At 40.6% G+C, this 13,976-nt stretch overlaps 1 protein-coding gene across 2 annotated transcripts in view; it reads left to right on the top strand.

Annotated features, from left to right (window-relative positions):
- MYOM1 (myomesin 1) overlaps positions 1 to 13,976 on the top strand; it is a 148,376-nt gene that overhangs the window by 80,957 nt on the left and 53,443 nt on the right. Inside the window, exons 15-20 of one of the 2 annotated variants that reach the window (XM_053571704.1) lie at positions 2,137 to 2,320; positions 2,775 to 2,949; positions 6,015 to 6,136; positions 7,327 to 7,614; positions 9,584 to 9,780; positions 13,002 to 13,128. In XM_053571704.1, the coding sequence (XP_053427679.1) occupies positions 2,137 to 2,320; positions 2,775 to 2,949; positions 6,015 to 6,136; positions 7,327 to 7,614; positions 9,584 to 9,780; positions 13,002 to 13,128 (1,093 nt within the window). The remainder of the gene's footprint in view (positions 1 to 2,136; positions 2,321 to 2,774; positions 2,950 to 6,014; positions 6,137 to 7,326; positions 7,615 to 9,583; positions 9,781 to 13,001; positions 13,129 to 13,976) is intronic. The other variant, XM_053571702.1, reaches the window with a different exon arrangement.

Raw genomic sequence — 13,976 nt, forward strand, 5'->3', positions numbered from 1 at the left:
GTGAACGTTCTGCTTTCTCTCTCTTCTTTTCTGCCTCTTTTACTATCTGAGTTATCTCAAAAACTTTGTCTTCTACCTCTGAAATTCTTTCTTCTGCATGGTCTAACCTGTTGCTGATACTTTCCATTGCATCTTTAAGTTCCCTGATTGACTGTTTCATTTCCTTCAGCTCTGCTATATCCTTTTTATATTCTTCATATCGTTCATCTCTGATTTGATTCTGTTTTTGGATTTCCTTTTGGTTATTTTCCACTTTATTAGCAGTTTCCTTCATTGTTTCCATCATTTCTTTCATTGTTTTCAACATGTGTATTCTAAATTCCCTTTCTGTCATTCCTAACATTTCTGTATAGGTGGAATCCTCTGCAGTAGCTACCTCATGGTCCCTTGGCGGGGTTGTTCTGGACTGGTTCTTCATGTTGCCTGGAGTTTTCTGCTGATTCTTCCTCATGAGTGATTTCTTTTATCTGTTTCCTTGCCCTAATTTTCCTTTCACTTCCTCTTGCTCTTTAAGTTCTTGTGCCTGTGGACATATCTGTGCTAAAACAGGTTGAGGTAACCCAGATTGAAAAAAAAAGTTTCTAGCTTGATCACCAGTAATAAATCCAGATATTGGCTTTAAACTATGGAACTGCTGATCATGCTTCGCTCTTTCCTCTACAGTTATGGCCCAGATATCCAGGCTGCATAAACTTAAGCAAAAGACTAAAACATAAACTTAAAAGTGTACTCTTAGGTGCCTTAAATGCCACAGATGAAAGTTATGAAAGAAGTTGAGCCTTCCAATTAGTAATCTGTGTGATTCCATGATTGCATGTCAGTTTCAGCTCTTAGACTGACCAAATGTCCACTGGAGACTGAGACTTTACTTATTTTAGTCCTAGGTCTCCTCAAACCAATTCACTAAGATAAGTCTAAATTACAGACATGAAAAGCTTTCAAATGTTCAAACACCTTCCAAAAAGATGGTAACACACGATACGTGTGTTTCACACCAAATGTGCATGTGCTCAGCACAAAAGAAAAATGTCTCAACCTGAACAGGGGTATTTTTATAGAACAGCACAGCAAAGTAGGCATATACAAGTTAAACAAAGGGACCGCTTCTGGATTGGTTCCACTAGTCCTGCCATATGGCCCATTCCAGAAGGCAGTTTCTGATTGGACGCCAATGAGTCAAGGTACAAAAACCAGCAATTCACGGTGACTCATCAGTTTTGGACAAAATGGCTGAACCTTTAAGATGGCGTCAGTCTGGTTCTCTCATAATCCTAGCATTCTGGAAGGCAAAGGCAGGTGGATTGCTTGAGCTCAGGTGTCTGAGACCAGCCTGAGCAAGAGTGAGACCCCGTCTCTACTAGAAATAGAAAAAATGCATATAATCCCAGTTACTTGGGAGGCTGAGGCAGGAGAATCCCTTGAATCTAAGAGAATGAGGTTGGTATGAGCTACGACACCACAGCACTCTACTCGGGGCAACAGAGTAAGACTCTATCTCAAAAAAAAGAAAAAATAAAGATTGCTCTTCAGTGAAGGAGGCAACAAATAAATAATTTAATTTCAAATAGTAATAAGCACTTTGAAGAAAAATAAATAATAAGTATCTCCAGGCCAAGGGGTAGAGAGTGATAAGAAAAGAGCAAAGGACTCTTTTGCATCAGGGACAGGGAGGAGGTGACCAAGAGGGCCTTCCCAAGGTGGTATTTAGCGCAGACCTGAATGGTGTATGGACCATTCAGTAACACTCCATTAAAATAATATAATTTATAACAATGAAATGAAGATGTAAGTACCAAACACAATAAGTAGCATTTATTACCTACCCTAAGAATTAGAAAAATACCTGACCCCAAACTATCCTCAAAATAAAGACTTCTCTAAATAGATGGATGATCTCAGTTAACCCAGGAAGTGAAGCATTAAAGTAGCATGTTTGTCAAAAAATACAAAGCCGTCCTTGATCAGAGATTCCTCTAGACTCCAGGGCCTCATCCACATCTCCAGATTTCCTCCACATCTCTTCTGCAGTCCAGCTGCGTCAGGGGCAGCACGTTGGTGGCCGACACTCGGAGACGCCCGGCCCAGAGCTGGGTTTGTACTTGCTGCCCTTCACCAGCTTTCCCTGTTCTCCTGCAGTGTGAAGCAGGAACAGAAAACTGGCAGCGGGTGAACACGGAGCTCCCAGTGAAGTCTCCCCGCTTTGCTCTGTTTGACTTGGCTGAGGGGAAATCCTACTGCTTCCGCGTCCGCTGTTCTAACTCCGCAGGAGTTGGGGAACCCTCGGAGGCAACGGAGGTGACCGTGGTAGGGGACAAGCTTGGTAAGTGTAGAGTTAGGTTCAGTAACTGTAAACTTACTCTACTTCAAGAGAAAATTTCAAGGCAAGAACGTTAGACATATTTGTATGGTAATATGCATCTATAGTATCAGAGTAAAAATGGGGACAGTCTTCCTTCGTATTATAAATGTATTTGATGGCTGTACTTGGCCTTTACGTTAAACAAAAACTCACTGTTTTTGTTTCTGAAAAACTTTTCTTAGAGTTTCAACAATATTGCTAATGGGTTTTCTCTAGAATTCATGGATAGTTAATCATTGCACTCATTGTGATCCCAAACTAACCTAAAATTATTTTTTTGCTTTAACAAATACATTGTAAAATAAAGAAATTATACATTTGACGTAGTTATGGGTGTAAGGTTTCTACTCATGTGTGATAAGAATGAATTCTTTACAACCACCCTGAGTCTGATCACTAATTTCCTCCTTCTCAGATATCCCCAAGGCCCCCACCAAAATCATCCCGAGCAGAAACACAGATACCTCCGTGGTAGTTAGTTGGGAGGAGTCCAAAGATGCTAAGGAGCTGGTCGGGTACTACCTAGAGGCGAGCGCCGTGGGCTCCGGCAAGTGGGAGCCCTGCAACAACAACCCGGTGAAGGGCTCCCGGTAACTGAGCGGGTGTGGAGGGGGGCCCGACGGCTGCACGGACATCCAGTGGAGGGGGATTTTTAAAAGACACTGTACTGGGTGGCGCCTGTGGCTCAAAGGAGTAAGGCGCTGGCCCCATATACCAGAGGTGGCAGGTTCAAACCTGACCCCGGCCAAAAACTGCAAAATTATAATAATAATAATAATAATAAATAAAAGATGTTTTATTATACTTCAAATGCCCAGATGAATTTCCAATTGAAATATTCTATAACTGTGATGTTAAACACTTAAAAACACATAATGTCAGCTGTTGGAAGAGTTCATGTGATAATTCTTTTCTGATTATTTGCCTTTATGCTATTTCTTTTTTAAACCCCTCTGTTCATGCAATGTGATCCTAGATTCTAAGGATCGAATAGGTCCTACTTAATATAAATTGCCCAGGCATTTTAAGTCAATAGGAAAAATGTATCAACATATTACAAATTCTGGATATCAACATGATTAAACACAGTGATAAGAAGACATAAAAAACACCAAAACAAAGACATTCAGAACTGAGCAAGAGTGAGACCCTATCTCTACCAAAAAAAAAAAAAAAAAAATTACAAAAAGTTGAGCCAAGTGCTGTGGTTCACACCTGTAATTCTAGCACTTTGGGAGGCCCAGGCGGGAGGATCTGTTGAGCTCAGGAATTTGAAACCAGCCTGAGCAAGACCAGGACTCCATCTCTACTAAAAATAAATTAGCTGGGTGGGGTGATCTGTGCTTATAGTCCCAGCTACTCAGGAGTTTCACTGAGGCGGGAGGATCACTTGAGTCTAGGAGTTTGAAGTTGCAGGCAGATATGGTAACACGCCAGGGCCCTCTAAGGCAACAGAGTGAAGCCCTGTCTCAAAAAAAGGAAAAGAAAAGAAGAGAAAGAAAGTAAAAAAAAAAAAAAACAAAGAAAGAAAGAAAGAAATACTTTGCCACCTCTTTCTACCTATTTCTAATGTAAAGAGGGTTTTTTGTTTGTTTGTTTTGTTTTTTTCTTGCTTTCTACTGTTTTATCAGCCAGCTTTGCAAACTGATGGTGAGGTCTGCCTGGCACCCTAACTCTGAGCCTCCTTTGATTTAGGACCAACCGGAGAGGAGGAACTTCCCTCCAGAAATTATCAAACAGGCTTGTTAGGCAGTCTCTTGCTTCGGCCACTTCTGAGTCCCAAGACCCCATAAGATGAGTTGGTTCTTTTGCAGAACATGAGAAAGCTCAAACTGACTAATGGGAGAAAGCGGTGTGTTTGACAAGAGGCATACAGCAAGTTGGTGCATTTCCTTTTGACTGAGTTCTCTGGCATTTTCCTGGGACTACTTAACACTGGTGGAGAGTGGGCAGTGTCTGCCTCTCCACATACAGCAGCTGCTGGAGGGCAGGCACCATCTTCATCTTCATCATCTCCGGGTCCATAATGCCTAGCCGGGTGTTTGGAACGCTGAGAGATGAATAAGTATCCCCTGAACCAAGCAGACCCTAAGGACTGCAGGACCAGTTTAGATCATGGCTGCCTTTATTCAATTTTTGAACACACTAATAGTACTGGAGTCATTAGCAGACTTGTTATTTTCTGTGGTTACAGTGCTCAGATGGATTCAAATGTCACAGTGATTCAGGAAGCAGCTATTTATAGCCATAACAGCTATTAAAGAGACAGGAGGTTTTATGGGTGATTCTGCCCATGGATTCACACCTAATTATTGGATCTTTATTTCTAAATGGTAATTCTGGAATCCAATTCAGATTCTAATATAATTTTTCAAGTAATTGTACCTGCTGTGGCATGTAGGGAGACGTAGACAGGAGTATCGTCATAAGGAGCAGTCAGAGCCTTGCTTACAGACAGAAGAGCGTACCTGGAATATCCCCTAATATTGTTATTAATGCCACCTATTATTTACCAAATACCTCATATATTTATTCATTAAATACCTCATATAGGTCAGGCCCTATTACAGATGCTTTATATAATTTATAGCTACTCTTTAAATGAAAATTATTATGTAGGGATTTTTATTCCCATTTTATTGATAAGTATTCAGGGGAAAAAACAGCTCTTCTCATTTTTTGACAGAGTTTAGAAAATTGCCTCAGTTGCCTTCTAGTCTAGAGTGCCAATGTTACCTGAAACCTGAATCCTTTTCCTTCCTTGACTTTTTTCTTTTTCTTTTCTTTCTTTCTTTTTTTTTTTTTTGAGACAGAGTTTCACTCTGTTGTCCTCAGTAGAGTGCCGTAGCATCATAGCTCACAGCAACCTCAAACTCCTGGGCTTAATGATTGCCTTGCCTATTTCACTCTGTCACCTAGGTCGGAGTGCAGTGGCATAATCATAGCTCACCACAAACTCAAACTCCTGGTCTCAAGAGATCCTCCTGCCTCAGCCTCCCAATTAGTCAGGACTATGGGGCCATCACACCTGACTGTTTTTTTCTTTAACATCACATCCCAGATGGTTTTCTTGGTATATTTTATTCATGCAGGACAACAAAACACACAAAAATAAAACACGGGTGGGTACAGGACTGTTAAGATTTTGCACAGAGGGGGGTCTTGCAACGTTGCTCCAGCTGGTTTCAAACTCCTGGCCTCAAGCTATACTCCCACCTTGGCCTCCCAAAGTGCTGGGATTATAGGCATGAGATACTACACCAGCCTTTTTTCTTTTTAAAAAATGAATTATTTTCGGGCAGCACCTGTGGCTCAGTCGATAAGGCGCTGGCCCCATATACCGAGGGTGGTGGGTTCAAACCCGGCCCCGGCTGAACTGCAACCAAAAAATAGCCAGGCGTTGTGGCAGGTGCCTGTAGTCCCAGCTACGCAGGAGGCTGAGGCAAGAGAATCGCTTAAGCCCAGGAGTTGGAGGTTGCGGTGAGCTGTGTGATGCCATGGCACTCTACCAAGGGCCATAAAGTGAAACTCCGTCTCTACAAAAAAAAAAAAAAAATGAATTATTTTCATAAAGCCAGGTCACTTAGTTCAACTAACAATCATCTTCTCTAATTTTCTTCCTGGGAAAGCTTTTTAAAACTTTCTTTCCTTTTAGGTTTACTTGCCATGGGTTGGTGACGGGTCAGAGTTATATTTTCCGGGTCAGAGCAGTCAATGCAGCCGGACTTAGTGAATATTCCCAGGATTCAGAAGCTATTGAAGTCAAAGCTGCTATTGGTAAGTTCCTGATGCATAACTTTGCAGGAAAAAGCAAATTTTTCAAGGCTGTAAAGGAAGATACTATCCTTTCCAGAAACTGTTTAAAGCTTCTAATATTGCTCCATGATTCCATCCTGAGATGATCATTGTTCTGACTCTAGGTGACATCTAACCTTCCATAGCTGGCATTTCACAGATCATCATCACTTATCCAGATTCTGCACATCTGTAGCCTTTTCATCTTCATCAGCCCGAGTTTCCTAAGATATTTCCCATTGTGTGAAACTCCATCCTAAATTCGTGCTCATCCTGGGACTGTGACCGGCCATCCCAATTCCATGGAGTGGTGTGTCACCCATAACACAGATCACCTTGTACCTATGAGCCATCTAATCTAGGCCAGAGCCTGGCTTGTTTTCACCAGTAGCACATTAACACGCTTCTTATAAACGCCTATAAAATTCATGCAAGTCACATGTGGTCACTTAATCATATGTTTCATCTCTGCTTGCAAAGTAACCGAAAAAATAACACCAGTAATAAAGTCCTTATATGTATGTATGTGATGTATGTCCCAATCTTAGCTAAAGTAGAAAAGGGGCCCAGCTAGAACAGTAAAAATAAAATTTGTGGTATGGTAAATTTTATTTTATTTCATTTTATTGCTAGCTAGCCTAGAGTTAGTATCTCATATTGCTTTTTAACATTCTTTATAATATGGACAATAGTGGACATGTTTCTTCGTGGTTGGGAGGCACAGACTATTACTATTACAGTCATGTACATAACTGTTATATATCAGGGTCTTTAATATTATGCCCTCATGCACTTTATGGTCCTTTTTATCCTTCTGTTGAATAGTAGGGCTTTATCTTTCAAGAAATGTCTTAAAATTTGCTTTTTCTTGTATATACTAAAAACACTTAGGGTCCTGCAGATCAGAATGTTTCCTGTTCCAGCTGTGGTGTTTGTTGTTGTCGGTCTCATTTCTCCTTTCTCCAGAATAAGGAGAAGTTGAAATGTCCCTGTGTACCCTGCGTGAAGTGCATGCTTCCCATGTTTCTCGAGAGTCCAAGTGATTTCCGTTAAACCAAGATGGTTTCGTTTTGCTTGTGGTCCAGATGTTTTTCTCTTTGTTCTATCACGTAAGAGCAATCGGTACCATGTCCAGGGCTCAACATGTTCCTGTTGTTGTCTGGCAATTGTAGGGGGAGGAGTGTCTCCAGAAGTGTGGCCTGCCCTGAGCGATGTGCCTGGTGGACTAACAGCCCCCAGGCGGGGCGTGCATGAAGCCTCTCCACCAGCCTTCCAGAAAGATGCTTTGCTTGGTAGCAAACCTAACAAACCTTCACTACCCAGTAGCTCCCCAAACCTGGGCCAAACAGAAGTGAGTAAAGTAAGTGAAACAGTTCAGGAAGAGCTTACCCCACCATCACAGAAAGCAGCTCCCAAGGGGAAAAGTAAGTCTGGCCCCCTGAAAAAGAAGAAGAACCTAGGTGAGAGTCGAAAACGTGAACCTGTTCCATCCGTCTCCATCAGTGTCCCCACCTCTCATCGTCTGCGTCACATTTTTCATCTGTGTTCACTTCCATCAGTGTCAATCTTAATTTTGTTTCTAGCTGTTCATTTGAAATACTTTCATCTAATGAGCTGTAAAAGTGATTGTGTATGGGTTCGGCTTGTACTCATTGTTTGGGGAGCTTCGTGAAGATAGAATAATTTGGTCTGAGGGGCACACACACCTCTGCCCTCATTTTGCCAAGAGCAAGAAGGGATGAGTGGTCCTAGCCTGAGTGAGGTCCTTTCAAATACTCAAGTTCAGTACATAGAGAGGAAAAAGATTTCGCGAAGAGGTGACAGTGTACCAAGGTCATGTTTTTTAACTTTTTTTTTTTAACTTCATTGTTCATTCTTAGATTGTGCAAGCGATTATTTGCGTTTAATTTAAATAGCTAAAAATATCTCTTTCATAGTGATAGCCATGAAAAGTGTAAATTGACATTATAATCAGAGATAGCTATATCCTCTGATGCACTCTCCACATCCCCAGCAGTGATTTATTTAAGACTGCTTACCAATATTCGATACGTGTGGCTTACCTATTCTTAGACACAATGTTTTTCTTTTATTTATTTATTTACTTATTTTTTTATTGTTGGGGATTCATTGAGGGTACAATAAGCCAGGTTACACTGATTGCAATCGTTAGGTAAAGTCCCTCTTGCAATCATGTCTTGCCCCCATAAAGTACACAATGTTTTTCTTATAAAATAAAAACAAAATGATGAGCATATGCTGATAAATTTTAAATGTCTTTCCTCCCTTCCTCACCTCTACCCCACCCCAACTTCTGTAACCTCCTCCACTTTTTGACACTTTTATTTGTCCCTTCAACCCAAGTGAGAGGGGGTTTTAATTTGAAACTTTATATTCAATAGTGTTCTGAAATTGAGAGGGGAGGGGAAAAGGGAAAGCTTTTTAAAATGTACAGAATAAAGGAGGTTGGTAAGTGGGGAAGACAGAAATAAATGTCTTAAAAGTCTTCATTGTTCTGAGAATTTTTTGAAGAATGAGATAGTTCCTTTTATCTTCTAGAATCCAAATAATTCAGAAAATTAACTATATGTGACGGCAATATCTAACTAGATTTTTTCCATCACTCCCCCCTGTCTTCATTGAAGACTATTAATTTCAGTAGTTGAGTGAAAAGTTGATCAGCAAAGCCACATAAGGGAAGGGAATTCTGAAATAGTCTTCAAATATCTTTCTGGCTAGGCACTAATAAATACAGTGACAGCTGTATAGTATTTTGTGCTATGTGAAGAATTTTCCAACATCAGGTTAAAAATAATGCAACAAAAAGTGTTATATAGTAAGAGAAAGTCACGTGGCAGATTGTGTCTGTTTTTTTTAAAAATGGTTTTTCAAGGTAGCATTTAGCTGAGCTCCAGAATAAGATTGTTACAGGTAGAGAGAACCTGTATAGTTATAAATGTTAGCAAGGGTATGCTTACGATTTGGAAATATATGGAAATTCTAAATAAGCAACTTGAGGCAAAAATTGACATATATCTAGATATGGATATGGATAGCAATAAAAATATATATATTCCACTATCCTTAGGGAACAAGTAAAAACAAGACCACATAAAGAAACAAAAATATATACTTGGAGAAATTATTATTTCTTCTTATGGGGAAAAGAGTATTTTTTTCAGAATATTGTTACCATTTTGCTGGGGCAGGTTCGTTTTACCTTTGGAATAATAATTGAAGGGCGCTTTTTAATGTGTGTCCATTTTTTCCCCATACACCAAGTTGGATGCCGAGTTACTGAGCAGCCTAACGTTTTACTTTTACACTGTAAGATCGAGCGCCCTCGTATGTGGCACCAATTTAAACAAGTTTATGTAAAAAATCATAAGTGCGTTTCTGTCTACTCATGATCTGTTCATATTGCAACAGCGGCCCCATCTCCACCCTGTGATATCACTTGTCTTGAAAGTTTCCGTGACTCTATGGTTCTGGGATGGAAACAACCAGATAAATCTGGAGGGGCAGAAATTACTGGCTATTATGTGAACTATCGAGAGGTCATTGACGGAGTACCAGGTAAATGGAAAGAAGCCAACATCAAGGCTGTCAGCGAAGAGGCATACAAGGTGAGCGGTGCGACTTTCTTTGGTGTGGCATGTCCTGAGTTCAAGGACGTGCTTGCAGGCCCACGCATGGGCACACCCAGCCCTTTCTGAAGGATTCATGTTGTTTCTCCAATAATATGTGGTGGTAAACACAAGTAGTCTGGCTAACCAGGCAAGATTTCTGTTTTCTGATGCATACACAAAAGCATAGTAATTTCTTAGTATATTTACTATGAAATGTGTACTTACTGTGAACCGAATGTGTCTCTCAAAATATCTGTAATCAATATGCTCCTGGCTTCAAGAGTCCCGAGATCCAATGACTCTGGATTTTTTTTTTGTTTGGTTTTTGGCCAGGGCTAGGTTTGAACCCACCACCTCCGACATATAGGACCGGCACCCTACTCCTTGAGCCACAGGTGCTGCCCTTTTTTTTTATGACTCTGGATTTTTAACTTGCAATGTTCAAAGGATGTAGGAGCAAGTTGGCTGCGCACAGCTCTCCACCTGTGAAGTGCCACCTGGTACAGCCATAAAGAGGTGCTTTCCCCCCTCTACTCCCTGCTTGGAGCACATCAGGGCACCTGAGGGGTCTCCCTGTGAAAGTGGCTGATGACTTCCTTCTTAGAGCATCACCACTAGGCCCAAGGTACCACCTGCCAACACTCCCAGAATCCCTTGCTCATTCTTTTCCATTACCATATGGTGTTCCATTATGTAGCCATTTCACATATACGCTCCATTCAATTACTGATTGCTATTGGAGTATTTTTCCATTTTTAGCTATATCAAACAATGTAGCTACGAACATTTTTGTACATATCTGCTGGTACGTAAGTGTACAAGTCCCTCCAGGTTTTTACCTAAAAAGGGAATGGCCGGGTCCAGGAGTTTGTTTATTTTGCACTTTATTTTGCACTTTACTAGATAATTCTATACTGTTTTCTGAAGAGTATGAGAATTCCCATTGCTCTGAGTCCTTGCCAACCCTTGGTATATTCACACATTTTCAGTTTTGACACCCTGGGTGTCATGTGAGTCTGAATCTGCACACTGGGAGTCTAAAGCTTTTACATTCGCTTTATCCTTGTCTCAGAAACAGAAGTGCCTTAAAATGCTTCAGCCCTTTACCTCTTCCCAGATTGTATTCTGTGTGTCTGTGTTTTCATTCTTTCTTTAAATTCTGTCAGTAATGTGATCATTGTCTTATAGATTCAGTTGACCTACATATTTACCATTTTATTTGCTTTTTATTCCTCCTCTTTGACTTTCTATGTTAGATTATTTTACTCTAACCTAAAGTAAATATTTTAGAATTTCCCTTAGTGTGGATATGCTAAGGGCAAACTCTTAATTTTTGTTTGTCTGGAAATAATCTTTTTTCCCCCCATTCTTCAAAAGTATATTTTTCTGGGTAAAATATTTTATAATGGTAGTTATTTTCTTTCAGTGCTTTGAAGATCGAATTCATCATTGTCTGGCCTGCTGTTGCCACCGACATGTCAGCTCTTAGTCTGTTTGCTCACTGGGGGGGTCATTTGTCTTTTTTCTTAGACAGATTTTAGTATTTTCACTTTATCTTTGATGTACTGTAGTTAAAATATTATGTGTCCAGGTATAGGATTTTTTTTTTTTTTTTTTGTGGTTTTTTTGGCCAGGGCTGGGTTTGAACCCACCACCTCCGGCATATGGGACCGGCGCCCTACTCCTTGAGCCACAGGCGCCACCGGGATTTTTTTTTTTAAATGTATCTGCCTAGGATTGAGGAAGAGGAGAATTTTCCGATCTTTGAGTTGAATTTTTCAAGAAGATCTTTCTAGAAAATTACATTATCTTCTAAAATTTTCTTGCAAATTCATTATTTTCTCCGTTCTCCTCCAACGCTAATTAAACATTCTCACTGTATCGTCCATGTCTATTAATCACTTTTCCCTGTTTCCCATCTTTGTGACTTTCTGCTTTGTGTTCTCTGTAATTCGTCCTGACTTTCAGTCAGTTTACAAATGCACTCTTCTTTTGCACGTGATTTTCTGTAAAACATGACCATTATTTTTTTCTTGCTATATTTTCCATTTCTTATAGGTCATATTTTATATATACATATATATAACAACTATATATATTCTTCCCCCCCCTCCCCCGAGACAGAGTCTTGCTCTGTCACCCAGGCTGGAGTGCAGTGGGATTCTCCTCCATAGCTCACAGCATCCTCAAACTCTTGGCCTCAAGTGACCCTCCCACCTCAGCGTCCCACAGTGCTAGGATTACAGGCATGCTCCTCTGCACTAAGCCATTTTATATATTTTTATAGTTTGCTATCTCCTGAAAACTTTTGAACCTCAAATGTACTCCAACATGTATACGAGGTCAGAAATTAAATTCAAAACTCATTATAGAAAAAGTGCTTCCTATCTCATTGCTAAATGTCACCGTGGTCACCTTCAAGAACTCCCTTGGGCAGCTACCGACACCAGCATCTAGGACACCCTCAAAGTGATTTTGGAACTCTTTTTCTGGAATGACCATCACAGTTGTCATCAGATTTTGCAAATGTATTTACACTTATTATTTTATCACATATATTTACCCTCCCAACAACTCAGTTCCTACTGAAGGATGTAGAAAATATGAAGTCACTCAGTAAAGAGCAGAAATACCACAAGAATATGAATATTTTGATTCCTGGCACGGAACTTAATTTTCCCCTGTACATGCATTAGCTGTTTATTGCTGCGTAACAAATTACCGCAAACTCTGTGGCTTACAACAGCTCACATTTGTTACATCACAGTGTCTGTGGATCAGGACCCTGGGCACGATATAGATTGGTCTTCTGCTCACCACCTAGGTATCAGCCGGGCAAATTAGAGACCTTAATTATCTTGGTAAAATTTCTTCTCCTTTGCCTATGACATGGTACCATCACAGGAGACAAAATCATAGGACTGATGTATGTCCTCAGCAACCTCTGCTTGAATCTGAGTCACAGCACCAAAAAAAAAAAAAAAAAAAAAAGCAACAAAATACAGTCACAAGACTGATATTCCAATACATTTGCCGTGCTCTATTGGCTACGAGCAGATCATGGTTTCACCCACACCCAGGAAGATATTACAAAAGGGTCTGACTCACTGAAGGTCACTTTTGGGTGTGTCTGACAGAATAGGTAAATAAAATGTTGAACAGCTAGAAAAGAAACAAACCCGAAACACTCACCATCTGGGATGTTGTCAATGTCACAGATTAGCAACCTGAAGGAAAACATGGTGTATCAGTTCCAAGTGGCGGCCATGAACATCGCTGGGCTGGGCCTGCCTTCTGCAGTAAGCGCGTGTTTCAAATGTGAGGAGTGGACCATTGCTGTCCCAGGTAAACTGGACAATATGTCCCACCCCTGCAGCTTCTTCCAACAGCATCCATAACTTGAGACTACATTGAAATATTACACAGTCAACATTTAAGGGGAAACAGTTCTCTTGGGCCCTCATGTTTACCTAAAATTTTGTCATAATTCTTATTATTCTTTCGTTTTTGTTTTTGAGTTTCACTTTGTCACCCTGGGTAAGAGTGCCCTGGCGTCATAGCTCAACTATAATGAGCTCGTAACAACCTCAAACTCTTGGGCTCAAACAATCCCCTTGCCTCCATCTCCCAAGTAGCTGGGACTACAGGTGCCCGCCACAGTGCCTGGCTAGTTTTTCTATTTTTAGTAGAGATGGGGTCTCATTCTTACTCAGGCTGGTCTTGAACTCCTGAACTCAAGCAATCCACCTGTCTCGGCCTCCCAGAGTGCTGAGATTACAGGTGTGAGCCGCCCCTTACCCCCGGCCTTGTGATAATTATTAAATGATAGTAAAACTGAGTTTCAATTCCACATGTTTGTGTTCCAAGTAACTCCTAGAGCCCCCCCAGCCCAGCCTTTGCACAGTGGAAGATTGGCCCATGATCTCAGTGCAAATGAACATTTAAAATTCATTCTGATCTTTGCTCTTGTTGCTTCTTAAAGGATATCTGATTCATATCTCACAGCACAATTTCTCAAAAACTTCATTACCCCACAAGGTAGTGGTCATAAAAGTCCTTTGCAAAACAGAACATGCCACGTTAGCATGAGGTATTCAGTGTTAATATTTAAATATGTTTTCATACCAGACATCAGAAGACAAGGATGACGTATATTTGTAACTGTTAAGCGCAGGTAAAGGGCCAAACAAATA

The sequence above is a fragment of the Nycticebus coucang genome, chromosome 19 (assembly GCF_027406575.1).
Source record: "Nycticebus coucang isolate mNycCou1 chromosome 19, mNycCou1.pri, whole genome shotgun sequence".
In the NCBI taxonomy this organism is placed as follows: Eukaryota; Metazoa; Chordata; class Mammalia; order Primates; family Lorisidae; genus Nycticebus; species Nycticebus coucang.